This window comes from Simochromis diagramma, unplaced genomic scaffold (genome assembly GCF_900408965.1).
Source record: "Simochromis diagramma unplaced genomic scaffold, fSimDia1.1 OVJJ01000205.1, whole genome shotgun sequence".
Taxonomy (NCBI): Eukaryota; Metazoa; Chordata; class Actinopteri; order Cichliformes; family Cichlidae; genus Simochromis; species Simochromis diagramma.
Genome location: NW_024386782.1, coordinates 8,953,724 through 8,981,688, shown reverse-complemented (window position 1 = coordinate 8,981,688; position 27,965 = coordinate 8,953,724). Strand labels below are relative to the sequence as shown.

The window sequence follows — 27,965 nt, the reverse complement described above, 5'->3', positions numbered from 1 at the left end:
AAACAAAAGCTGTTACTAGACTGGTTTTAGACAAACTCTACAAGTTCAGTCTTGCAGTGTCTTTTGTTTGGGTATCATGTATTACACACACACACACACACACACACACACACACACAACCAACCCACCTGAGCTTCGATATAGGGTGTGTCTTTCCAGAGTGGGACTCTGGACTTTCGAGAAACATTTATTATCACATATTCATTTTGTGTTGCTTTGCGTTTATAAATGAAACCATATCTCGGTGAAACATTTGCACTACTGCTGAAAATATTTTGCATAGGCAAGCTATGCCAAGTTTGTCAAGCGCAATCAAAAAGTTTGACGTGGGAAACTAAGCGACTGAAAATGGTATGAAAATTCCAGTTTAGGGCGTTGGCTCCTTAAAGTCACCGGCGTCCATGCCTCCCTCCCCCAACTATCTCCTTCTCCCTGTTATCGCATGTCTGAGGGGAAGGTCGGGGAGTAAGTATGTGTCCGTTGGCTATAGGTTAAAACACCAGAGGGCACACTCGATCAGCAAGGTGAACTATTGTTACTTTCTGCTGAAAAGATAATTGCACACACTTTACGGGATATTTTGTCCTCGTCAGATCTATCTATATTTACTTTTATCACCTATCAGCAAAATAAGATACAATCACATTCCAAGAAGTAATTGCACCTACAAATCTGCACCAACATCTTTTTTTTTTTTATTAAAACACAGGCACTGTAGGTGTGTACCCCTCCCTACTATGCCTATTTGTCTTTCTCACACCCTTTCACTCTTCAGAGCTCAGACACAAGTGTCTTCTTCAACACTTCTGGAAAACTATGAACTCACATGAATTTCATTCTGACCTCAAGAATGTTGAACTCAAGATGATAAATGCTTCATGTAACCACAACCTCCATGCACTCCCCTGGGGATTCAGTGAGCTGATTGCATTGCGTCTTAATTACTGTCGGTACTTGCCAGGCTTTCATTTAAATTATTTTTTGGTCTGTATAAAGGGAGGCAAGGAGCAAACAGGAGGACACAAGGAGCTATTAATTGTGGGAAGAAAAATAGTTACAGTTAACCCTCAAGATCAATAAAGTAACAGGGAGGCTTCACAAGCACACACAAAAACATTTTAAGAATTAATTTCGTGGAAAATGTGAATTGTATGGAGCGACTCCACACAGGATAAACGGAATAGCAAAATATATAATGTAAGCCTATGTGATTATTGGAGTCAGGTTAGTCCCCCCGCCTCCCCAGCTCTACTGCGTAAAGTTGGACCTCTACTCTACTTTATAATCCTATCAAGTGGTATTACAACATAAAATACGCACTTTCTGCAGAGTGAAAGGACATGCCCAGCACTTATCTTCCCACACAGGACTGTGTTCGCTTGTGTTTCGTAAACACACCAAGGTGTGGTTTCTTTAGTCCAAAAGCAGCCAGCTTCCGTCTATTCTCAACACACCATTATCTGCGCAACAGGAGACGGGGCGGGGAGAGGCGCAAGGTCTGTCCGCTGTCCGAAAAGCAGAGGAAAAAAGACAACGAAAAAGTTATTATTTTAAAATTTTAAATATAGAGAGCTACCAAAAACAAACTCATAAACAATGAGTCTGTACGGATCCCAGTCAAAACTGCCCATGAGCGGCATGAGCAGAAGTACTTCACGACCGGAGTTGTCGAATTACAGAAACGACGTGTTCGGTGGAAACGGCTTCCAAGGGGAATACCAAGCAGGGGACGGCGGAGTCACCTACACCACCTTCTCCAGGCACTCCGTGCACGGCGGAGGTGTCGGAGGGCAGAGCATGCAAGTTAGCATGGGTGGGGGCGGCGGTGCTATCAGGTAAGTGCCCTGAAATCACCTGTTGCTTTTGAGAGTGGTGGGAAAATTGCCGGTGTATTTGTAATTGTAAAGTGTAAAATGCATAGGCATATACGACGGAGAAAAGTAGCCGGGGTCTTGGGTGACGCATTAAAAAAAAAGAAAAGAATGGAATTACCTGGGAGAAAGCGAAACTAGTTTACATAGTATGCAAGGTTTTGTCAGCTGATTACTGGCAAGTTGGGAGCATTTATTTATTTTGATGAAGTAGTTCTTAAATTATATAATTGAACATGTAATCAAGCAGATAACTGGGGGGGGGGGGGGGTCACTGGAAGCCCACCTTTGATTAGAACAAGCACACATAAAATGGAAACTGCACAGTTGACGTTGGCCTGCATTAGTGGTTAAAACTAGTCTTTCGTCAGTCACACAGCCTCGATCTCCTTACCAGAGTCGTCATTTTCTCATTTCCCCCAGGAATACGTACCCAAGTAATCCTGACGTGTTGCGCAATTTTCCGAGTCACATTGAAACATTCTCCCACTACTGTAATTCATGGTGATGTCAGCACCAAAGACTGTCGAGCTATTTCGCTTCCAATAATGTGGTGAAATAAAAAGAAAAATACTATGCGGTGGATGTGGTGGAGTTGAAAGATTACAGCGTCTGTTTTTCCCTTTTGCACTAATCGCTCTTTTTTCTCCATAACTACTGTGGACGGGAATAAAATGCAGACTAGTCATTTTTAAGTCCTTTTTATTTCAAGAAAGTTAGATCTGCGTCTGTTCACTTCAGTTTCCGTGAAAAGCAATTCACAGCATTTGTCTTTGAAATTTTGTGTACTCAAAGCATTAAAAATCCCCAGAACCTAGCATTCATTTTCTTCATTTTTACCTCTTCTGCTTATGTTGTTACGCGAGTCGTTTACAATCATGTTAAACAAATTTTCTCTGTGTACATAAAGAAATAAATACTGCTTCATTGTTTTCTGAATAATAATCCTTTCCCCCCATGTGCAGTGCAAATGCTATTCAGCAAAAAGCCGCTTTCTTGCAACAACAGTGTCATGAACAGCTGGAAAGAGCCAACGTGATTCTCCGGACTGTAAGTATTTTTGGCATATTACGCTGAACCCAACAGATTTGACTTGTGTTTTTTAACCTTTGTTTTTGGGAAAATATCATATAGAATACTAAAAAAAAAGTCTTCTTAATTTAGGTGTGACAGTAGCTTAACACAATTTTGCAGCATGTAAGATGTCAGTGTGTGTTTTATGTGATTTTTTATAGGGGGGTTCCATGAAGGATGCTGAGAGGTTTTTACTTCTTGCTGAAGAATCCATCGAGCAGCTGAGGAACTGTGGCCAAACCATGAATCAATTGCGTATACCAAATGGTATTTTCAGAAGGTAAAACAGGATGCAGTATGTTTGTCTTTGCAAAGTGCAGGTGTACACTCGTGTGAGTGAGTCTGTGTACTGTCTTGGTTTGCATTTGCATGCATTAATTCATTACTGTGTAGCAGTATGAGTAATCCTGAATACACTTTTGTATATGTATGTGGGTTTAGAGATTACATGCACTTATAATCAGCTTGTGTATTAGTGTTTATTTTAAAAGATTCAAAGTATTTCTTTCTTTCTTTTGTAAAACTCTGCAGCATCGAACAGTTCCAGCACATGCATGCCGCTATTGCTCAGCAGCTTGTGAGCAGCGTGACTATAAGACGAAATAGAGGCAGTGGAAGCTTTGAGGGGGGGAAGTTGTTTAATGATGCTATGGGCTGGATTTCCCAACAAAAGGTGAGCCCCGCATGTTCAGAGACAATAAACACAACAAATATATGCTGCATGGTTAAACTCAGCCATGGGATAGGCTCGTGATCTCTGCAGAGTAACCCTGCCTCCCTTTCAGGGATCTTTGTGCCACTTTAAAAAATGCAAAAACTTTAGAAATCAGTTGTCACAATTACAGTTTTTGCACACCAATTCCTTCTTACTAGCATCAGAATGGCTGAATAATTGTAACTCTTTGTGTATGCATGCCTAGTGTGCATCATTTTTTATGCAAAAGGAGGGAGGCAAGGTTGTGCTCTTTTTCTATCAGGCTTTCTGACCACTCGTAACTGAAACCATCTGGACAAAACCTGCCAAAACCTGATCCGTGAGTGAAAGAAGCCGAGAGGGGTGTAGGAGGATTGAAACAAAGCAGGGAAGAGAGTGAGAGAGAGCAAGAGAAAGAGAGAGGTAGAAATAAATAGAGCAGGAAAAGAGAGGGTGAAAAAGCTGTGGCTGCAAAAAGTAAGGGAGTGTGATATATGACACCCTTCACTGAGTCAGTTGCTATTGGACAGGGCAGTTTAGCCTATCTCTTAACATGCTCGTGGGAAAATGGCCTCCCCAGACCTCTCACCTCACTAGAAACACACCCTATTATTCATTCAGCTTGTCCAGCCTCACCCTTCTGTGTGTCATAATTCATTTACCTGCTGTCAAAACATATTTTCTCTATCAGTTTATGCATTGCTTTTCTTAAATGGCTACAAAGCTAGAGACAGATCACCTAATGTGGCCTTGTGCTGCTAGTTAGGCTTTCAGCTAATGTGCTGACATTCCAGTACATGCATTTGTTGACCTTTTCCTGTTAGACTTTAAACCATGCTGGTTAATGTCAGACCCTTTGTCTGTAGCGTCAGTTAAGTTTTCATAAAAGCAAAAGGGAGTGGCAAGAGAACAAAAGCCTTAAGAGAGAGGCGAGAGAGAGAGAGAGAGAAAAAAAAACATTCAAGTAAAGAACAGAGACTGACTTGAGTTGGTTTGCTGGCAGAGCTCCTATCAAAACTAAGTGCTTTCAACAGGGGGGGAATAGTTGGAATAGTTGCTTAACAATGCGCTTAATGATTTTATACTGACACCTAGAGGACCTACAGGGTAGGGTAGGTAAATAAGTCAAGACATGAATTTTACCGTATTATTTCCTGCATTTAATACTTAATAAACCTTCATAGGGCCAAGCATTTGGGTATTCCACATAACACTTTATTTTCCAGTTCAGTGTGTAGTTTAGCATGTTAGATAAACTGTTATTCTTCATCTTATAGCGCATGGTTGAGACCGCTCCATGGGGAGATGACTCCGCTGCCATAGAAAAGCAAATCCTAAGTCAAAACAACTTCCACAGCTCCATTCAAAGGAGCTCAGAAGTGGAACGTGCCAGAGATGAACTGGTAAGTTTTTGTCCTCTGCCTGACCCACGCTATGAAGTTTCTCATAAAGCTTATGTTTTAGCTCAAAGGTTATTCTTTAAAACATAAAAATGCCATGCCATTCTTTGCATTAGGGGTGCATTAATGGTGCAGAAGAAGAAACTCAGGGGAGGGAGCCAATCTGACAGTTAACTGAATAACAGAAAAATAATAAATAAATAATAAATGAATACCATAATGCATCCGTCTTGAGTTACTTAATGTTTTGTTATTAAGTGTTGCATTTGTAGCGTAATGTGATATTATTGTATTGTAAGTTACCCCTTGCTTTCTATGCCCACTGTGCATTAAGTATTTTTGTGGGCTTTTTCAAAACGGAGCTAAATTAAACATCTCTTTCTTTAGAGTGCAAATGGTGAAAAGTACCACCTCTCCCTACTGGACCAAGAATGGGAAAGCATGATGGTAAAAAAACAATAATAACAATACTAATAAAACCTAAATAAATAAATAACCTCTTAGAAACATGTTTTAGTTTGTTGGAGTCTTTAGTTTTCACATTATTATCATTATTACAATTTGAAATTTGCTTTGTTTCAGAAAATGTCCCACAGCCGTCTGAATCAGCTGCGTGAGCTTCAGAACATCATCGAGGAGATCTCCCAGGCCATCATTTGGGTGAACGAGAGAGAGGAGGAAGAACTAATCTTTGACTGGGGAGACAAGAACATTGACTATTACATCCCTAAGAAGCAAGAGAGCTACTCTGTGAGAATCGCCTTTTCTTTTTTCCTTATCTCTTGTGTGTTTTGGTTCTCTGGGCATTATGGAGTCCTTACTTTCTGTTTTGTTTCGGTTTGTGACAGAGGCTGATGAGAGACCTGGAGGTGAAGGAGAAAGATTTAAACAAGCTGAAGGTGAAATCAGACAGCCTTCTGGCCAACAGCCATCCTGCCTCTGATAAGATTGATGTAAGGTGTTCTGGTTTCTTTTTCATTTTAATTTCAAACAGCGCATTATTCTGCAGTTTTGCGCTGAGATGTCCATTTGTGCCCACAGGCCTACATGGACACCTTACAGACCCAGTGGAGCTGGCTTCTGCAGATCACTAAATGCATCCATGTTCATTTGAAAGAGAATTCTGCCTACAGCCAAGTAAATGCTCATATCTACCTCTGGTTTGATTAAAAAAAAAAAGAGTATATAGCCTTGTATGTTTTTATGTAACCAATAACAAACCTTTATTCCTCAGTTTTTCAAGGAGGCCAATGAGACCTATATGAAGCTACAGAAGCAGCACGAGACAATTCGAAGCAAATTCACTTGTGACAAGAACACACCCCTGGACAAACTCACCGAACTCCTGAAAAACCTGGAGGTATCTTTTTGTAGTGCTTGGTTACAATACCACGGGAAACACCTAAATGGATTTTCCTGTACATGCTAAACTCAAACTTTTCCTCTTAAGTGACATGGAAATCATTAAGGCCAGTTTTTTAAAGACTACATGAAAGTATCTAACTTTTATAGCTCAGTTAAGAACTTCGATTTGCTCTCGCACAGACAGAGAAAGCACGCATCATGGAGAATAAGAGGCAGGTCCAAAGTCTGGTCAGCAAGTCCAAGTCGATTGTCAGGCTGAAGCCTCGCAACCCCGAGGAAAAGAGCAGCGGCCCGATCATGGTCCAGGCCTTATGTGACTTTAAACAAGACCAGGTAAGATGCATTTTTACACCCACACACATATGAATAGAATAGAAGAGTTAAATCTTGCAGGTATAATTCAGTATGATCTGCGTGTTTCAGAAAGGTATTATGAAAGGAAATGAGGGCATCCTGAAGGACAACTCACAGCGCAGCAAGTGGCTTGTGACGGGGCCAGGAGGTCTCGACATGATGATTCCCTCGGTGTGCCTGCTCATCCCCCCGCCAAACCCCCTCAGCATCGGAATCGCCACCAAGTAAGAAACATTCAGTCACGTATTGATTTAGCCTGCTGAAGCTCATCTTATTCTTCTGTTCTATAGAATGTGATGCTTTGCTTCATATACAGTACTGGATGCATTGTGGGGCATTTTTTTCTGCAGTTTTGCTTTATCCAGTTCTTCCTTGTGGTGACTTTGTCATAATTTTTTCTACATTTGCAGTTTCTTTTAAAAAAGTGACTGTTTGCTTGTGCCGTTCCCCAGAAATGACCAGTATTATGAAGCCATCATGAGCATCTGGAATCAACTCTTCATCAACATCAAGAGTCTCATTTCCTGGCAGTATTGCCTGAAAGACATCGATTACATCAACTCTCTCACCATCACCATGGTAAGATCACAAAAAACATTAAAATGAAATATTGCATTCATACTAAGCAAAGTTTGTGCTTGCTCCTGTTTCCATTGTTTCATTGTGCCTGGTGCTGTGTCTAACCCTTCTCAATTGTCCTGCAGCTGTCAAAGATGCGTCCTGAGGAGTACCGCAACGTCATCAAAGGACTGGAGACTCATTACCAGGAGTTCATGCGTACCAGTCAAGGTTCTGAAATGTTTGGGGAAGAAGAAAAGAAATTAATCCAGGGCAACTTTGACAAGGCCCAGGCCCACTATGATACACTGGTCATCCAGCTGCCTGCGTACAGTGAGTTTAAATTCTCTTTGCCCTATTCCTACGAGTGTAACGGTTTGTTACTTTGGATTGTTATGACCTTTTTCTTCTCGTTACAATTGCCTGCTTTACCATGCTAGCAAAGCTGGCTTTAAGCAGCAGATTTAACTATGAATAAAAATTACTTATATTCATTTATATTAATCTTAATCAGTTTATATTCTGGAGTTTAGCAGTTGTATTAGTCATTATGAGCCATTGTTAAAAGTGTAGAACAAAAATCCAAAATCAAAGACCAGGGTGTATGCTTCACCCATGAATGTTGTATAAGGGCAAACCAGCACAATTCTTTGAAGTTTGATTTTTTAAGAAAATAGTGCTTTTATGTCAATAAATTCATCTTTGTCATTCAATAAAGGGGATAAAGAGACAGAATCCCAAAAAGTGGAAAAGGTCAAGGTGACCAAAATCTCTACCACAAAACCCAATAACCAGACTGCACCACCGAGCTCCTCCTTAAGCCTCACACTGCTCACTAGTCTGCATGAGCTTCGACGCAGGCTGGAGTTGGCTGAATCCGGTCTTACCAGTCATCTCCACATTCCTCTGGGGGATAACAGTGTGTATGAGTGCTCAGTGCATATTCAGAAGCTCCAGGTAATTTATTCTTATAAAGTATAAATAAAATATAAAAAATATAGATAATACTCACATTGTATTACATAAGATAATTTACAGTCTATTAGCGATGATAGCATCATGAAACCCTCATTTTGAAAGGAAAACAAATAAATTTTAAGATTTGATTTAACTAAATATCAGATAATATTAATTTCTAGGCTATGAACCAAGACCTGGACTCAATTTACGATGAGTACTTGCGCCTCCGAGAGATGATTACAAAGCAGCTGGAAGGGATTCCTGCGGACTCGGAGCAAGCAAAGTTCCTTCGCTCTGAATTAGATGTAATCAGTCAAAAACTTGCAGGCCTGCAGGACCTCCAGTCAACCTACCTTCAGAGGTACATTATATCCATTCTGTCATGGTTGAGTAAATGCTGTTTTTAAAAAAAGATAAAGTGTAGGAACAGAAGTTGTAGTTGTTCTCACAAGTTCAATATCCTTAACATTATTTTTTAATGTCTTGACTACATTTTTGCAACAGACTATCAGCACTTAAGGCCTTGCTTCAGAGCCTTATTCAGGTCGAGGATATCATTAAAGTTCACGAGGCCCGACTGACCGAGAAGGAGACCAGCTCTCTGGATCCTCGGGAGCTGGAAAACCAGCGGCTCACACTAAAGGTTTGATGCACATTTTATATTTTCACAAGTGTTGTCTCTTGCTTTGCTGGAATGTAATCCTTCTCTGAGCTACCATCTGTATCTTAGAATCGTATCATCTAGGCGGGCAAGAACAAAAAATACATGAATAAATAAATAATATCAGCCTATATTCCAGTATCAGTATGTCTGTGGTAGAGTAATATAGGCTACTAATATGGCTTGAATGACGTAAAAATAGTGTATTATTAATAAGCTTTTCAGCTTTCTTTGAAAGCAAGTTGCTCTGAAGGTTATAATTCAGAGCCAGTATTAAATGGCTCATCAGGCTATAAAATGTGTTATAACAATGTTATAATTCTGGTCATTTTTCTGCATCACGAGTTGCTGCCGTTTCTTTATGACACATTTTAAATGGCACACTTAAAATTTTTATAGGAGTGTTTTGACATTGCAGCTGCTTTTATGCAAGTAGGGATTGAAATCTACAATCATTTTGCTTGGCTCCTTTTTACTAGCAGTGATCAAATAATAACCAGTTCATTTTGGTGATAAAAACCTTGAGAATTTACTTTGACTCAACACTATTAAGAGTTTAGTCTTTTGATACCTTTTTTGCGTGTATGAAATAACCAGATGCCAATGTCTGCTTTTGTCTCAAGTTAAGTTGTTTTTTTGTTTTTTTTTAATATATCAAAATCATGACATACATTGTCCAAGTGTGCAGCACCAGTTTTAAAAATGTAATGTGGTTTAGATAAATGGTTCTAAGTATTCTTTTTTTGCGTCTGTTATTCTGTATTGTAGCAAATGAAGAGTGATTTGGAACAGAAAAGAGACCTGCTGACATCTATGGAGTCTGAGCTTTCTACAGCAGTGCACTTGAATGGTCAAATTTCTGACTCCTTCCACAAATGCGACATAGATTTATCCAAATACTCAGTCTTGGTGCGTCAGTTGACTGACCGCTGGCGCCGCATCCAATCACAGATAGATAGCAGGTATGGTAGAATTATTCGTCCATGTTCATATTGGTCCAATACTTATTTTTCTGTGTTGCCCATTCACCATTGCTGGTAACAACACTAAAAATATTCTTTCATTCCTTCCACTTCCTTTTCCTTCAGAGTGTGGGACCTGGAGAAGCAGGGGAATCAGTTAAAGCATTATCAGCAGGGCAGCACTTCCCTGGAACAGTGGATAGACAATGCCAGGAAGCGCCAGGACACCCTTCAGACCATTAAGATCAGTGACATCCAGACCCTAATGGACCACCTTAATCAGCAGAAGGTATGTCTTTCTCTGTTTACATCATGTTTATTGTTTTGTATTGTCTTGAACTGGCCTGGTCTGATTTTGACTTGGAAATATCTACTATTTACTGCTATGTGTTTCATGGATTTTGTATTATTCAGCAACAACTCTGTGTTTGTTTGTTTGTTTTTTAATGTATAGGCACTTCACAGTGAAATCAAAGGAAAGAAAGAGAAAGTAGAGGATGTACAGAAAAATGCAGACACATGTGCTGCCTCTATAAAGGTCGGTAGTTGAATTTAAAATGCAGTTATACATCTAAAAGTGTGCTAGACTAGACAGCAAAATGAAAGTTTATGTTGCGTTGTATGTTTTCAGGACTATGAGCTGCAGCTGGCTTCTTACAGTTCAGGCCTGGAAACTCTTCTTAATGTTCCCATCAAGAGAACTATGCTGCAGTCCCCTGCTTCTGCTGTCAGACAAGAGGTATGGACGTTGGCCTTCAAACACTTTGCTCTAATCACCTTTTCATATGCATATTTATTAATATTCTAACTTTATGTTTATTGTGAGCATTGCCATTGTTAGTATTGCACATTTGGAAAACAAATTAGCCGTTGTATATTTTTGGAGTTATTGGTTACTTGCCATTTGTTTGTTGAATTGAACAGTGGATACTTTCTTTATAGGTTTATATAATATAATTAAAGTTACTCCCTTATTTCTTTGTGTCCTTTAAACATGTAATCATTACCAAATTACTCATCATCTGTTCATTTTGTCTCATCAGGCAGGTGACCTACAGACTCATTATATAGAGCTACTTACCCGCTCTAGTGACTACTACAAGTTCTTAGGGGAGCTGCTGAAGAACATGGAAGAGCTGAAGGTGGTTACTGAATTTGCATATTGTTGTTTAAAAACTAGTATTTCTGTTAATTAATGATATTTTAATAATAAATTCTAATATTAGAAAAAGAATGAATGATAAATTTAAAAAGAGGTTTATGTGAGAGTATGACAGGATGTAACTGATGTGCTTTCTGTTTTCGCCCTTTCTTTCCTCAGATAAGGAACACCAAGATTGAGATGCTTGAGGAGGAACTGAGGCGTCTGAAGGAGGACCTCAATGATCGTAACCAGAAAAACAAGTCTCTGGAGGATTCTATGGCCCAGTATAAGATGGAGCTTAGTCAGTTACAAGATCAAGTCATTTGTACTGAGGAAGTGAAGAGAACCTCAGTAATACAGGTTAATGCTGCCAAGGAGAGCCTGGACAGCACACAGAGCAAGCTTCATGAGCTTAATGATGAGCTGACGCGTATTAAATACCAACTTGATGAAGAAAAACGGAAAAGGAGGCTGGCAGAGGAGCGCTACAACAGCCAACAAGAGGAGTATGAAGGAGCTGTTCGCCGCAGACAGAAAGAACTGGAAGAACTCAGCTGGACTAAGATTGACTTGGAAAAGGCAGTGAAAGACAAGGAACGTGAGGTTGAGAGGATGAAGATGCAGCTGGAGGAGGAGGCGGCACGTCGACGAAATGCTGAATCTGAAATGTCAAAGGTAAGAACACAGTGCACCCAGGAGATTAATCAACTTAAGCAGACATACGAGACAGAGATCCACGTTACCAAGACCACAATCCTGAAAGCCTCACAGCAGAAAGAAGAAGACGCAACAGAGCTGAGGCTGCAACTTGAAAGACTCGCTGCTGAGAAGAGAGATGTAGAGGAGGAGCTGAGGAGACTGAGGCAAGCGATTGCTATTACAGAGGAGCAGAAAAGCAGGGCAGAACAGGAGGTCAACCAGCAGAGGGCCTCAGTGGCACAAGAGACTAGGGTGCGCAGTGAGCTGGAGGTGCAGCTGATAACACTCAAGCAGCAGAGAGAAGAGAATGAGCTCAAGTTGAAGGAATCCACCAGAAACAATCAGGAAAAGTCCCGGGAAATCAGCGTCCTAACATTTAACCTGGAGGAAGAAGGGAAGAAGCGAAGAGCTCTGGAGTTGGAAATAAATCACCTGAAACAAGCTGAGGCAGAGCTGAAGACAAAGAACACTTCATATCAGGAGACAATTAACAAACTGAAAGTGTCTGAGCAGGAGATCCGTATCACTCGAGTGGAGCTGGAAAAGCAGGCCAGTGAGAAAACTAAGGCTGAGCAGAATTATGCCAGGCTGCAGAGCCGTGTCAGGGAACTTCAAAGCTCTCTGGATGGGAAAGAAGCTGAGCTGGCAAAGCAGAAGCAGGCAACTCAGGAGGAGTTCACTCGTAGAAAGCGAATGGAGGCTGAGTTGGAGAGGATGACACATACTTGCAGAGAGCATACCACCACAATTAGCTCGCTAAAATCAATTCAGATAGAGGCTTCCACCTCTGGGAGAAAGTATGAGCAGGATCTCAAGGCTCTTCAGGAGGCTCTGGATAAGAGTCTGAGGGATCACAAAGCTACAAAGGAGGAACTGGCAAGTGTAACAGCTGAGCTGAAGATACAGAAACAGAAGCTCCAGCAGGAATTGACCCGTATTCATGAACTAAACCTGCGTAATGAAAGCCTTTATAAGACTATTGAGGAGAAGAGCCGCCAACTTAATGAGTACACCACAGAGATTGAGAAGCTAAAGACTCTGACACAGAACCTCACAAAGGAGAGACTGAAATTGGAGGAGGAGCTGAGAACCGTTAGACAAGAGAAAGATGAGATGAAGCTCAGCAAAGATGCTATTGATGGAGAAAGTGCTACTCAGATTTCAGCCTTGCATGTCCAACTCCAGAGTAGCATCAAGAGGACGTCAGAGCTCCAGGGTCTCATCAATGACCTAACCAACGAGAGAGAAAAGCTTAAATCGGAAATAAACAAATTCCAAAAGCAGTCAATTGAGGTATTTTTGATTGTACTGACGGATCATTACCAATCATCACATCTAATGATAATAATCGCTCCTTGCATGACTTGGTATACATGCAATAAAAGTGAGCCTGATATCAGAGTAGCCGTCTATAATTTGTGATTTGCCTCTTTTAGCTTAGCATTTTTGCATGTTTTTACTTACTTACAAAATAGCTATGCATTTCATTTACCCATTCACTTATGGCACTTATGAACTTCATTCATACCATTAAACAGTTTAACACTAACATGCTGGTATGCACAAATATGTACGTTAGTTCAGACAGGTCTAACAAATGAAGGACATGTAATTTAATCTAAATTGTTTGTATTCTATATGTGGGAAAATGTCTTGCATACATGACAATATACTTTCTTATCTCTTCACAGACTTCGCTTGTGGTGCAAGAATCCCAAAGCAAATACAGTGAGCTGCTGCTGGAGAAGGATAGATTTCTGTCCAGGATTAAACTGTTGGAGCAGGACAAGAATCGTCAGCTGCGGTTAGAAGAGGAGCTCAATCGCATCAAAGTCACACTAGAGTCCGAGCGTCGAAACAAACAACAGCTGCAGGAGGAGAAAAATTCAATTTTCAAGGAGCTAAGCACTATAAAGAGCCAGTATGAGCTGAAAAGTTCTAAGATTAGGCAGTGCGAGTCAGACAGAGATAGAGCCGATCGAGAGAGGCTTTCCCTCAAGAGCGAGATCGAGAGGCTCATGAGGGAGCTAACGAGTATTGAAGAAAGGTACAAGAGCCGTCTGTTGAGCTCAGAGAAAGAGGCAAAAGAGCTGGCTCTCAAGAAGGAGTCCCTGGAAAGAGAAATACGCAGACTGCAGCAGAGGCCCAACACTCTGAATATGCAGACCCAGACAGATGAGAAGGTCCAAACCATTGATCCTTCAAAGCTTCTGTTTGACAGCGTGCGCCGCAAAGTTACAGCCCATCAGCTTTGCGACTGTGGTATCATTAGTAAAGCTACTCTAGATGAACTCCTAAAGGGAAGACGGACAGTGAGCGAGGTAGCTGCAGACATCCAGGTTAACCTTAAGGGCAGTGGCATCATTGCTGGTATGACATCTACTTCTCAAAGGAAAATCCCGTTCACTGAAGCCAAAAACAAGAATATGCTCAGCCCAGAGAGTGCCCTTAAGCTTCTGGAAGCTCAGGCAGCAACAGGCTACATAGTGGATCCTGCATTTAATGAGAAGATGCCTGTGGATACCGCCTGTTCAAGAGGGATTGTAGACACGGAAGACAGAGATACCTTGTTGAAAGCTGAAGCTGCTAGCACAGGTTTCAAAGATCCATACTCTGGCAAAGTGTTATCTGTGGGTCAGGCTTGCAAACAAGGCCACATAGACAAAGAGACAACCATCCGCTTGCTCCAGGCTCAAGAGTCTGTTGGGGGTATACTGGATCCTGTTTTGGGTGTCTTCCTACCAAAAGATCTGGCCTTGGACCGCAATCTTATTGACGAGGACCTCTACAGGGCTCTGACTAAAAAACCAACCTGCTATCTGGATCCAACAACTGGACAGAAGACAACTTACAATGACCTTCGGATGAAGTGTACAGTGGAACCTGTTTCTGGCTTGCTTCTGATCTCTGGTCCAGAAAAACCCTTGACAGTGAAAGGTCTCCGTGGTGAAGTCTCTGTCTCGGAACTCATTGAATCTGAACTTCTGGATGAAACTGACTTGCAGAAGCTCAGTCAGGGCAAACTCACTAGCAGAGATATTGAAGACAAGCTAAAGACCTATCTCCATGGCTCTACCTGTATTGCCGGGATCTATGATGAAGCCAATGACAGAATACTACCTTTTTATCAGGCAATGAAGGAGGGTCTGCTTATGAGAGGCACCACGTTGGAGCTTCTTGAGGCCCAGGCTGCTTCTGGCTTCATAGTTGATCCAGTCAACAATGTTTTCTTGACAGTGGAAGACGCCAGCAAGAGGGGTCTGATAGGGAAAGAGTTTAAGAACAAGCTGTTGTCTGCAGAGAAGGCAGTAATAGGATACAGAGACCCAAACACAGGAAAAACTATATCCCTCTTCCAAGCTATTGAGAAAGATCTTATTGAGAAGGGTCATGGAATCCGACTGCTCGAGGCTCAGATTGCCAGTGGTGGGATTATTGACCCCAAAGAGAGCCATCGTATTGATGTTGCTGTTGCCTATAAGAGAGGATACTTTGATGAGGAGATGAATGAAATCTTATCTTATGAAGGGGATGACACAAAAGGATTCTTTGATCCTAATACCAAGGAAAACCTGACATATCTTCAGCTGAAGGAAAGGTGCATCAAAGATGAAAAAACAGGTCTATTACTGCTGCCACTAAGAGACAAGAGAAAGCCCCAGAAGACGCAGGAAAGCCGCACAAATGTCCTACGCAAGAGGCGGGTTGTAATCGTTGATCCAGACACTGGGCTTGAAATGTCAGTGAGAGAGGCCTACCACCGTGAGCTGATTGACTACGATACTTTCCTGGACTTGTCAGAGCAGGAGTGTGAGTGGGAGGAAATAACTATAACAGGGTCAGATGGCTCTGCACGCTTGGTTATAGTAGATAGAAAAACTGGAATCCAACATGATATTCAAGACTGCCTAGAGCGTGGTGTCATTAACCAGAGCACTTTGGATAAGTATCGTGCTGGAACAATGACCTTGACCCAATTTGCTGACGAAATTGCCAGCAGAAGCAGCAGCCTTGAAATGACCATTGCAGCCAGCAATGTTGATGACATGATCACCTGCAGCAGCCCCACCCACACAACACCATCTTCTCCTACTGTCCGTAAACGCTTCAACAGTATATCTATTACAGTCTCTCCCCCTGAGATGTTTGATGACCACAGCCCTGTGGGGGCTATATTTGACGCAGAGACCTTGGAGAAAATAACTGTTAGTGAAGCGCTTAGAAGAGGCATAGTTGACACTCTTACAGCACAGAGGTTGCTCGAGGCCCAGGCATGCACAGGTGGTATCATCAACCCTGCTACTGGTGAGAGACTGTCACTGCAAGATGCTGTCCATCAGAGCATCATTGATGAAAGCATGGCCAGTAAACTGAAACCTGCCCAGAAAGCTTATGTTGGCTTTGAGGATGTGAAGACTAAAAGAAGGATGTCTGCGGCAGAAGCAGTCAAGGAGACATGGCTGCCTTATGAGGCTGGCCAGAGATTTTTGGAGTTTCAGTACCTGACAGGGGGCCTGATTGAACCTGGCACTGGACGTCGCGTCAGTATTGAAGAGTCTATCCGCAGAAAATGGCTAGATGGTCAGGGGGCCCAGAAGCTTCAAGACACTCGGAACCACCACAAGAACCTGACCTGTCCCAAGACTAAACTGAAAATATCCTACAAAGAAGCCATGGACAGCTGCATGGTGGAGGAAAGCAATGGCATGAAGATGCTGCAAGCCTCGTCTGTGTCTACCAAGGGAATCAGCAGCCCTTACAATGTCTCTAACCCAGGATCTCGCTCTGGCTCAAGGGCTGGGTCTCGTACCGGCTCGAGGAGTGGATCACGTAGAGGCAGTGTGGATTACACCTCTACTATGACCTTTACATCCACCAGCAGTACCATTTATAGTTCTAACACACACTTTTAATTCACTCCACAGAATGATAATAATTAATCACATAAGAGTAGATGTCTTTTGTAGTTTGCTTGTTTGCTTTTTTTTTTTTTATAACCATTTAAAAAAAAAAAAAAGAAGAAGTATTGTACTTAAAAGATTGGGGAGGTGTTTTGTTTTTGTTTGGTTTATTTTGTTTTTTTAGACCTTTTTTTGTTTGCAGGTTGTAATGATAAGTTTCAATATTAGATGCTGAGTGCTATTTACTCCTTTATCACAATAGATTTTTAGTAGATATAACCTTATTTCAGTTCATTTTACTACATGATGACTTTTTATAACAATATATAATAAATGCCTGTTGATTTCGTCTTTAACGTGACCTCTGAATAAATTTCGCTTTTGTTGTGTTGTGTGAACATGACAGGTTAATTCATGCATTATTGAAAGAACATTTGTTGTTGTTGTTAATTGGAAATCCTGAGGCTTAGCAATATATGTTTTACATTGCAATACAACATATTTTACATTGTAACTGTAGAAAATTGTTGCTACTAAAATGCTGTTGCCCGCTATCAAAATAAAGTTGTTACAGAATTTTACATGCCTTTTTGTCCTGGTCCATTTAAATTAGCTGTTGCGTGTATGAGGAGAAGCTAGCTAGACAGCATTGTTTATAAGGATGACTCTGATTGTAATGCTAAAGTTGTTCTGGGATCCCTGTTTAAATGCAACTCACTATATTACCCTTGATCTTACACAGATTTAGAGTGAAGTTTCACTCTTCAGTTGATTGATGGTGGCTTGAAATATCTGTTAATAAACTACATAAATAAATAAAAACATTGCATAAGATATCATGAAAGATCCATGATTTACCTTCTGAAGGAGGTTGATTTGGATCACTGGAGATCCTTATAATATGTGTAATTTGAACTCTGTCTATGTTAATGTAATAAAGTGACTATTCTAAAAAAAAAAAAAAAAAAACCCAAAAAACTAACGGTTTGAATATTCGTAATACACCTGTGAACTACTGAGGAAATAAAATGTACCTTTATGAAACATTAAAAAGTTGTTCCCTAATTTAAACTTACTTATATATTAAAGGTTTTAAACGGTAGGTTATAATTTCTTACAATTATATATTTCATTATGTCATGAATATGTATTTACTTGTACAGCAGCCATATGAAAGGTGATTATGTGGGTGTGGGGTGGCAGGAAGTTATAATCTGTGTATGAGTTGTGAGGGTGAGAACAAACAAATGGAAGGGGCAGAGGGAGGAGGCCAAAGCGAGGGGAGGTAGGTTGAAAGGGGAGGGAAGAAGGCAGACACCCACGGCGGAGCGGTAGGAGGACTATCCCATGCCAGGACTTGTGGCGGCTGCAGCGGTAGCCTGGACTAGAGGAAGTGTTTTGGAGGCACAGGAGAAATAGCAGCAGCAGCTTTTCCCTTTTTTTTTTTTTCCAGGATACGAACAAGATTTTATTTTATTACCAGCAGTGACAGAAAGGAGCGAAAGGAGCCCCTGGGTCCAAGCAAACTCCGCATTCCAGCAGAGGAAAATGAGCCTCCCAGCCCGCAGTAAGCCTGTTTGACGGCTGAGGGCTCTTTGAGACTCCGGACTTTATCATATTCCTTTTCTTTCTACAGCTTAAACTTGCTTAAAAAAAGGAGGAAAAGAAGACTCACCCCGAAAAAAAAAACAAGTCGTCGCTTTCACTTTAAAAAGGTAAGGCATGTTACCCGAAACAGTTCGCCAGAAGAAGACAAGAGTTTTAACTGGGGCTGGTCAGCGCTTTAAAAAGCGGGATGAGACTTCCACTCTGTGGAGAACTTTTCAACAGTCACACTGCAGTGAGGTCTTCCACAGAGTAAAACAGGGCAATGCTTTGTATTTACTTTGGCTAGAAACAGGGTGTGCGTGTGTGCGCGCTCTGGTGTAAAAATTCTGAAAACAGGCAAGCGAGTCATTCATTCTGATCAGATTTTTTTAATGTCTTTATTTTTACATCATGTTTTTAAATAGAACTATTTAAATGCCTTTTACTGAAACTTCCTAAAGTCAGGCTTAGTAGTCTTTTTAGCTTTTAAACGTTTACCCCAGTGGATTGTATTCTGCAATAGCTATAATTTGGGGTTCCTTGCTGTTGTGGGCTATGGTCTGCTGAAGACCTTTTATAATGTGAAACATATGGGACTATGGAGGACTTGCGTCCAGTAGTCCAGAAAGCTTCAACAGAGATAGGGCCTACCTTTCTGTTTGGGGTGTTGTACTCGTGAACAGGTATTCGAGAGACATGACTGATTAAGAAAGTTTGTCTTTTTTCTTTCTGTCTGTCTTTTGAGCTAGAGCTGCTGCATGGTATGTGCAGCCTTAAGGCTATGATTCTCAGGCAGCCATTGTTGATGACATGCACAAGTGTCCTTACATGATAGCAGGTACAGAGTCTACGTCTTCCTGCGTTTACACCCTCTTGCAACTAGTTTGTGAGTTGTTGTGAGCATTTTACAGGCTGAACTCTTCCAAGATTTGGTTTAATTTAGAGTTGCATGACTAATATCTAACCCTCCAGGCGAAAAGAAATGAGTCAGAAACACAAAGAGTTATTATTATTATTTTGCATGACTGGTAACAGGAGGCACTTAGAAAGGGCTGGCAGAGCAACACATGAATGGGGATCCCGATAGTGTAGTTTGGACAGGTGGGTTGGCAGAGGGTTGGGACTGTGTACTGTAAGCAGAACACTGTGATCCCAGCATGAGACAGAGCAGTGGGGCATTTCATTTTGTCACAGCACCACTCTCTGTACATGTGCAAGTCATTAAACAGAGAGGAGACCTGGAGTATGAAAGCAATAAAGTGGCAAAAATTGTTTTAAAGAAAAAGAGAGGGTGGCGGGGATAGAAAAAAGGGAGAGTGCTAACGTAATCCATTCTGGAGCACATTCCACGCTGACCCTGGGATTGAAAATGGTAATTAGGGACTGCTTTAGGAGCCTTCTGGGTGCACAGATTTGCTCAGAGCCAGGGCTGTCATTTTTATTTCCTTCAAAATGCCTCGTGAAAATGTGAGACAAATACATGCTAGAGTTCCAGAGTTACAAAATAAACGTACTAAAAATACTCCGCATCCACGTCTGTGGCTTTTTTCAATAGTTCTCAGGGCTTGTTTATTTCAGTCCTTCAGCAGTGAATGGGTGTCAAAGCCACAGCATAAACATACAGAGCCCCTGACAGGAAAAGGCCAGAACAAACTGTGGCCTTGTCCTTCTCTGGGCTCTTAAAGCCTGTCATGTCTCTGTGAGCATGTTATTCCACAGCATGGTGCCACACTCACGCCAAGTATGAATACATGGCGGTTTTTGAATGGTGAAGCTGATGGTATCAGAGTTATTAGAAGGCTGTTAGATGTAATCGCTAAATATTATCAGGAGACTCCAGCCACACGACAGAGGGAGGAAAAAAAACAAATGGGTTCTGCTTGCTGGAGAGGGCAAAGAAAGAATTAAAGCTAAATGCAGTGTAGGAAAACATTTTTGTCCGGCAGCAGCCTGCAGCCAGACTTCCTGAAGCATTTATGGCACTTTTAGGTGTTACTCAGGTTTGCAGACAACAGCTTCAAAGGCTGTTAATCTTTCCAAATTCTCCCAAAGAGACAGCAGTGTTATGCATGTGTACCTGCTTTTTCCATAGGTATTTAATAGAGGACTTCTGCGTGCTGGGAAGTTTTGAGGTTTATCACATCAACTTTGGCTGAGGCGGCGCTCACTCTGTACCAGATAAAGCAAGCTTGATGATTTTTTTTTTTTTTTCATTTCAGTCCCATCATTTTAGTTTAATTGACCTGTGAAAATATTCGAGCTGTCTCAGAAATGGAGGCTGTTGCCGCAGCATGTCAATCACAGGACTGAAGTTTGAGCCAACAGAACCAATTTGGGAGTGTGAATGGGGGAAGGGATGCCCTGATTGCTTTCATATGTGCACAGTTTTTTGTTTTTTTTTGTTTCGCTCCGTCTCATCTTGTTTCTTAGTGATTTGCAAGCTATCCGCTTGATTATGCATTGGGGAATTTAGTTAGGTAATACCGATTTGTTTTGGATTCTAATAATGGCTTGTAATGCAAATGTGTCATATTTTCAATAGGCTTTTACAAGCAAGAAAATAATGCATTCATTAGTTCAGAAAATCGCATATCCTGCACAAATTTTAAAGCTTAGGGTTTATTTGTCATTGTAGCAGTGATGTTTTCAGAAAAAAAAATGCAGCATTCACCCTAAACTTGAAAATTACATTTTTCTTTCTTTAATCTCAACAAGCCTATTTCTTCTGCTAGTTTGTGCACATATTACATTACATATTAAATTCACTAATGGAAAATCCAGTTAGGGATGCTGTAGACAGCTTAATCACAAAGTTGCACATAAATCAGTTTAGTTGCCGAGGCTCTGTAGAGTCTTATTATTTGTGAGTGACAAGTATGTAAAGTTTTTGCCAACTCTTGTTACCACAATAGACTTTAAAATAAACAGCCATGAGGTCATTGCTCACATGATCAGGCTGTGATTTAACCCACAGGGCTTGCCCATGTCTGGATACAAAGACGGTCCTCATTGGTTTTTGTGCCCTATTCCACGATGCCGCTTCTTTTATCTCATGGTTCACCTGCTCGTGCAGAGTGGAAGATTCCATGTGGTGGCCAGGTGATGGGTGTGGCCCATTAAAGAGGCCTTCATCCCAGCACGCTTCACCGTACTCTCCTCAACATTTCATTACTCATAAAGGAACGTTTGATTAATTCATTTTCAGCAAGGTTCCAGGTAAGAAAGGCATTTGGAATGAGTCCTAAGTGATGGTCATGCGTGTGTGAACGTGGCTGACAGCAGCAATGCAGCCTAGTCAAGCACCTACCTGCAAGGGTTGGAGCTTGGGGAGCCAGACACACCCTAATCCCCCAACATCCTGACCTTAGTAAACCTGTTGCAGCTTGTTCACCGTAAAACCTGGCAACCTCGAATCTCTCTCAGTCTCCCGCACTCCTCTACCAGCCTTGCTCTCACAGTGCCATGGGTGGGCTCTGGATTTGAGTTCCTTGGTACTGCTTATTCTGTCTTTGTGAGCTAATGCTGTGCCTCAAACCAGGAACAAAAGCAGTCAGTGCAAATTAAAGACCAATTATCTTTAGTGCGTGCTGGGGCAAGCTGCTCTCGGTGGACTGAGTGAAGGGTGGGAGAATTGAGAGGAAAATGCTGATTACTGCAGTGCCGCTGCACATGAATGTTTCATATGAAAAATCGAATACTACTTAGAAGTTCTGTCACGTGTCATGTCATTTTTAGATACTGGCTACATTTGCACATCTTTAGAGATCCGCCCATTTGAACTGGGTGGAAACCTTTCCTTTTTCACTCTGTTTAGTCTTATTCAATTTGGTGGTATAATTAAAAATTTATTAGTGTTTTTGTTGGAAAATGTGCAGATTTTTTTTTTTTTTTTTTTTTACTTTTGAACAAAGCCAGACTAAAGCTTCATTTTTTCTACTTTATGAACTTAAAAGCTATGTCTCTAAAGAAGAAGGGAACACGTTAGAGTTATGCTTTAAAATAAAATTATACTGCTTCTTGCAGAAAATTGAGCCAGTGTCATTCTTTGGTTAAGTTGATACCTTTTCCACACAGTTAGCACAGTACTTTGACACTTTCAAAATATTACGGGGCCTTCTTCCCATTGCCATGCCCTTGACGCAGAGCCTAAGTCCTGGCCTTTCTGTTCATTAATTTCCCATTAGTCAACAGTTTTTTCTTAAAGTCACTAGGGAAATAAACTAACCCGGTCATTAGCTTCAACGACCTGAGGACCTGAGCGCCTCCTCCATCAACACACACACTCACAAAAACACAGCACAGTCCCTACCAGTGATGACCTCTTCACATGGCCTCTTTCATTCCGCTCTGAGGGTTCATTTAAGCCATGGCTACACTGTCCCTGATTTATGGCTCCCTCACTGTGCCCGTTCAAAGTGATGGGCTGTAGCCTGCAGTCGTCTCGGAGTTAATTAATGGACGCATTCTCGACAGGATCGTTTAATCACAACAAACAACCGGGTTCAGTCAAGAAGAGCGATGATGATATCTTTGGCAGCTTTAGCAATGTGCTTCTGTTTTTGTGAGTGTGTTTGTGAAAAATTTAATATAAGATTCAGATTCTGTTGAACAGTAGTCTCTTACAAATGCAAGACAGGAGTATAAATCATTTCTTAACCTGGGATTTGGTTTCATTTACAGACAGTTTTCTGTTTATAAAATTTAACATAACACAGTTTTCCAAAAAGAAAAAAAAATCTAGATCTCAAATCTTAGTTAATTAACTCTTCACTGATAGGAAATTAAATTGAAAGACAGATCAGTACTGGCTTTAATTGAGAATGTAAGAGCGCATGAAGAACGAAAGAAACAAAGTTTAAGAATTGAAGACTTTAATTAATCAAAAACGTAATTTTTGGAACGATTTTACTCCCTTTTAATTTGAAAATTTCTTGTCACAAGCAGGAGACAGAATTCCGTAACCAAGCTGGATTTAAGTTTTCCACACTAACTTATGACTATGAGGTCAATTGGCAACAACTTGCTACTCTGCTGTACAAAGTGACAAAGAGGCCGTACTAAGATACCGAGATAAAAGAGCAAGAGAAGAGTCTGTGGGATGTGTTGAGTAGCAGTGGGAGACTGGCTCTTCCTACACCACCATAGCAGGAAGTTCATGGCCATGAGGTCACAGGGACACGCCGTCACTCAGGGATTTACAGAAACTGGTTTCAACCGGAGTTCTTTGAAAGTTTTCTTTGTCTTTGTCATTGTTGCTGTGGATCACTGACTGCGGTTCCTAGATTGCTCATGTCCAGTCTTCTCCTGTGTGTCTTTTTGCAGTCCAGAGAAGTTAATTATCTGTCGTGCTCAAAAGGTTAAAAAGATTGCGATATGTTGTATTGTCTAAGAGAGTATAGTATCTGTGGCACACACTGCTGACCGTTGCTGTGTAAACACAGTATGCTGTGTCGTACAATCTGGAATTGAAGTCACTCCCTAAAGTTATCTATGAGAACATGTACACAGTGACACAAGCTGAGGACTTTGAGCGTCAAATATTGACTTGAGTCATCTGCAGTGCTGTGAGACTGAAGGGCTTTTTCCTGTTGTGTCTCTGCTTGGATATTTTTTAACAGGAAAGCCAAAGATTCATAATGGAGGAGGGATATGAACTCGACCTTACGTATATCACAGAGCGTATCATAGCTGTGTCCTTCCCCCGGGGGTCCTCCGAGGAGATCTACTCACACAACCTGAAGGATGTCACGCGTATGCTCAAGTCCAAGCATGCAGACAATTACCTGGTCAGTGCCGGTCCATTTGCTGCTCTCCCCTGGAAAAGTGCTGTAACTGTGTTGAAAGTGTTGAAAGGTGGTGGGCTTTGATGTAATGTTGACTTGATCCCAGAGTGATTTCATGCATTTGTAAGAACTCTTGTTAAGGAAGAATGCAGAAATCTTAGAGACAACATTTTAAGACTTGTGCTTTGTTGTGTTATGTTTTCTTTAGATCATCAACCTGTCAGAGAAAAGACAAGATCTCTCTAGAATGAACCCAAAGGTAAGGCATCTGGCATTTACTTCAAATAGCGCAACTGTACACCTCTGTCAGTCTACTTGATTAACTCAGGCTAGTGAGCTAATGTGAGCAAGATATTATTGATTTGTAAAGCATAGGGACAGAGGATGAGTCTTGTGGTTGTGAGAGATAGTGAGTGTGTGTGTCTAATGGTGTTGTTTTTAGACCCTGGATACAGGTTGGCCTGACCTGCATGCTCCACCTTTGGATAAGATCTGCACCATTTGTAAGGCCATGGAGAGCTGGCTCAATGCTGATCCGCTACATGTGGTTGTTATACACTGCAGGGTGAGCACCTACAGAACCTTTATACAAATATAATATTGTAAAACATAGAACAGTTTAAGACTAAGTGTGATTCGATCAGATTTGGTTAACATCTACTGAACAGTCTGTCATGAGAATGTGGTTTTACATATTTGCTGAATCTGGGTAAGTGCAAACCAGTGAAACGAGAAAGGAAAAACACACAATAAGCAGAAAACAGTTATGTGAAATAAACAATGTGGTTCTGCAGTGTGGTGCAAAAGTCTCAAGGCACCTGTTCATTTTAATGTTTTGCTATGGGAAACAGCGATTTATTGGAATATGTGCAAAAATGCTTGGAAATACAATATATAGACAAACAAATAAACAAAAAACAGAGTTTGTGCAGTTCTTACAAACTTGAATGTCAGCAAGTTGCTACGGCCCCCTTTATTCTTTGACACAGCCAGAATTCGATTGGGGAAGATTTCTTCTAATTTCTATTACTGGTCCTCAGGAATAGTTCTACAGGCATCTTGAAGGACATTCAAAGTTCATTTTTGGATGTTCTCAATCAAGATGATCCCAAACTGTTTCAGTAATATTGAGGTCGGGGTTCTGGGGAAGTGACTCCATGACTGATAGTGTTCCATGTTGTATTTTTCTATCCAGGTATGCTTTTACTGCATTTACAGTGCGGTAAAGCATAATCAGATGCTTTCCAGGTGGTATTAGATAATTGATCAAAATCTAATGAATCAAAATCTGATGGTATTTTTCTGCAGTCATAATTTCATCAATTTTGGTAAGATCCCCAACACTACTGGCTGAAATAGAGCCTCATACCCTGAAAATACCTCCGCCGTGCCTCATAGATTGCTGTAAACACTCACTCCACAGCAGTTTGGCCACCTCCATACAACAGATGAAACTAAAAATCTCAAATTTGCCCCTCATTTTCTGTTAGGTTGTTGTGTAATTTGGCACACCTCAGCCTTTTTTCTCTGTTTGCCTTAATTAAGAAGGGCTTCTTGACTGCCACCTTTCATCCACAGAGACCATTTCTGATGAGGATTTGACAAACAATAGATGGATCAGCTTTCTTATATGTGTAAACACTATTAATGTATATATAACTGTGCTATCCCTGGCAGTTTGCTAATAATAAAGTATCTAAAGATAAAGATCTTTGCTAAGTTGTCTGATATGTGTAGACACTACACTGGTTCACCCCTTAAGTTGGTACATTTTTACACTTGAATGATTCTTAGGTCAGTGTTAAATGGGTTGGCAAACAAACAAAAAACATTCATCTGAAAATAGCTAAGTACACGGACTGGATGACTGGACTGAAAATGAATAAGCAGCAAATAGCCAAAGGAAAGCTTGAAAGACCTCCAGAAAGCCTGGAGAAATGTTGCTCAAGACTACCTTAAAACATTTTATCTTAAAAATAACATTTAATCTTTACAAAAAAAAAAGTCTGGCTCAGTGGAAGCAAAATATAAAAGAAATGAGAGGTGACTCATGACTTTTGGACAATACTGTTCGTTTGGCTGGAACTTGTGTTTATGAAGACTGTGGGGGGCCTTTTGGCTTTGGTTTCATTTTTAGTAAGACTGCTGGTGCTGCGTGTGTAGTGAATCATCTCCTGTTTTTTTGTTTTGTGTGGGTTTTTTTTAGGGTGGCAAGGGTCGAATTGGCGTTGTCATCTCATCGTTTGTGCATTTCACTGACGTGTCAGCCAGGTAACCAACACACTTCTCATGTTTTGTTACTATAAATGATGTTTTTTCTTTTTGCTCTGAAGTCATGGCTCATCATGCTATGTGCCACCGCTCACTTCTGGTGGTGAAGCAGTATGAACAACAAACCACAGCAGTTCACGAAGACTCGATATGTTGTGTTTTTGTTGACGATAAGCAATGTCAAACCAACCACCGGGGTTTATTCACCTCCTTTAATTTCGGGTTAAGGTGAATCAGAAAGTGAGTCAAAAGAAAAGTCACTTCTCTCCGATTCAAAGAAAAGCCACACAATTTAAGCAATGAATCACCCCGTATTGAATTGCATGAATCAACTTAGAAACATGTTAGTTACTTAAATGCCTTCTAGCCACAGTGTCAGTTTCAGTGTTTTTTTTTATCATGAAGAAAACTGATTATAATTTTCTGACCAAGCAAGCAAATTCGGAAGTGCCGAAGGTTTAAGTAAGGGCTGATATTGACACGACCTGCTGATATGGCATTGCGTAGATTCTTTCTGCACACAGCAGACAGTGTGGCATGGCCATATATTGGCTCTTAATTCAGACAGTTTGTGCATTTCTTAGCACTTTTCTTTCCCACTTCCCACTGAGGAATACCATTGCAGTAAGGTGAATGTGAAAGACAGGGGGCAAAAGAGAGGTAGAGAAAGAGACAGGAAAACACAATGGGACAGATTTACAAAGGAATAGATTCCGGGGTGGGGGGGAGGAGATGAGCGAGATGGCCGATGACAGTAACAGAGCTTTGGTGAAAGGGCTCCAGAGCCTGTTGGTTTTAGGTCTGTCTGAATAGCCAAGCTGCGCACACACTCTGGCCTCTCTGTGTCCTCCTCTCCCCCTCTGTGTTTACTTAAAGCTGGCATTCCCTTCCTCTCTGTTGGAATCCTCTGTTTCTCTGGTTACTTTCCCTCTTGTCTATGCATGTATGCATGCATGTGTGTGTGTGTGTGTCTCTGTGTATGTATGCATTGCCTTAATTGGATGTTACAGTCCACACTATTCAATTATAGAGGAGAGTATAATCTTTCTCTTGAGTCATAATTACCTAAAGCGTTTTACGCGTCTCTCTCTTTCTGTCAAAGTGCTGACCAGGCGTTGGACCGCTTCGCCATGAGGAAATACTACGATGATAAGGTCTCAGCTCTGATGACACCTTCACAGAAGCGGTAAGACCCAAAACATAAGCACGCCCTTCTGTTTGGTAATAGAGCTCTAGCAGTGTGTTTGGCTCCTCATTGACCCACCTCTCCATCCAAACAATCAGATCCCAGACCCAGCTGATACCATACAATTCATTCAGTCCCCATGCTGTTTGTTTACTTTTTGAGCTGACAGCTAGTCATTGTTTATCATTTTAATAGGATCCCATGGTAACCTGATGTAATCGTAAACCTACATATCTCGCTCGCACTCATGGCTCTTGGGCAAAACTGGTTTATCATTTCTGTCTAGTCTCTGTGCTTATCAGTGATAAACAGTAATGATGACAGTTACTGTTTTCTAGAGATGCTAGACAGCAGATTCTGATTTATTTCAACAGAGTCGTGTTGGCCGTTTTCTTTTTCCCCCCCACATATTTAGCATAAGCAAAGCTGATATGCCATTCTCACCTTGCAGAAAAAGCAAATAAGCCTGTTTTTTCCAAAATGCTGAAGTGCTGT

At 41.1% G+C, this 27,965-nt stretch overlaps 2 protein-coding genes across 4 annotated transcripts in view; both read left to right on the top strand.

The window, feature by feature from the left end:
- The first annotated feature begins 1,366 nt into the window (after positions 1-1,366).
- On the top strand, positions 1,367-27,264 carry LOC120727216 (desmoplakin-like). 3 transcript variants are annotated; one of them, XM_040021427.1, is made up of 25 exons: positions 1,367-1,835; positions 2,837-2,921; positions 3,107-3,225; positions 3,477-3,618; positions 4,917-5,042; positions 5,427-5,486; positions 5,622-5,789; positions 5,888-5,992; positions 6,081-6,176; positions 6,274-6,399; positions 6,585-6,737; positions 6,828-6,982; positions 7,211-7,337; positions 7,463-7,649; positions 8,035-8,273; positions 8,456-8,637; positions 8,781-8,919; positions 9,706-9,899; positions 10,026-10,188; positions 10,354-10,437; positions 10,531-10,638; positions 10,943-11,041; positions 11,221-13,035; positions 13,434-15,662; positions 26,945-27,264. In XM_040021427.1, the coding sequence occupies exons 1-25, from the start codon at positions 1,597-1,599 to the stop codon at positions 27,095-27,097; spliced, it is 7,293 nt and encodes a 2,430-aa protein (XP_039877361.1). In that variant the 5' UTR covers positions 1,367-1,596; the 3' UTR covers positions 27,098-27,264. The 3 variants fall into 3 exon arrangements, with proteins under 3 accessions (XP_039877361.1, XP_039877352.1, XP_039877367.1); XM_040021418.1 differs by lacking the exon at positions 26,945-27,264 and having other exon boundaries at positions 1,378-1,835; positions 13,434-17,475; XM_040021433.1 differs by lacking the exon at positions 26,945-27,264 and having other exon boundaries at positions 1,383-1,835; positions 11,221-11,718; positions 13,434-17,475.
- LOC120727232 (tensin-3-like) overlaps positions 17,941-27,965 on the top strand; it is a 31,988-nt gene continuing 21,963 nt past the window's right edge. The window contains exons 1-6 of the mRNA XM_040021442.1: positions 17,941-18,358; positions 23,849-24,016; positions 24,222-24,272; positions 24,456-24,578; positions 26,220-26,284; positions 27,387-27,470. Of these exons, the coding sequence (XP_039877376.1) occupies positions 23,867-24,016; positions 24,222-24,272; positions 24,456-24,578; positions 26,220-26,284; positions 27,387-27,470 (473 nt within the window). The 5' untranslated portion in view covers positions 17,941-18,358; positions 23,849-23,866. The remainder of the gene's footprint in view (positions 18,359-23,848; positions 24,017-24,221; positions 24,273-24,455; positions 24,579-26,219; positions 26,285-27,386; positions 27,471-27,965) is intronic.

Coding starts and splice junctions, on each gene's coding strand:
- LOC120727216 (XM_040021418.1), top strand. CDS start 1,597: ATGAGTCTGTACGGATCCCAGTCAAAACTGCCCATGAGCGGCATGAGC. Junction 8,274..8,455: donor TGCATATTCAGAAGCTCCAG/GTAATTTATTCT, acceptor ATTAATTTCTAG/GCTATGAACCAAGACCTGGA. Junction 10,639..10,942: donor CTTCTGCTGTCAGACAAGAG/GTATGGACGTTG, acceptor TTGTCTCATCAG/GCAGGTGACCTACAGACTCA.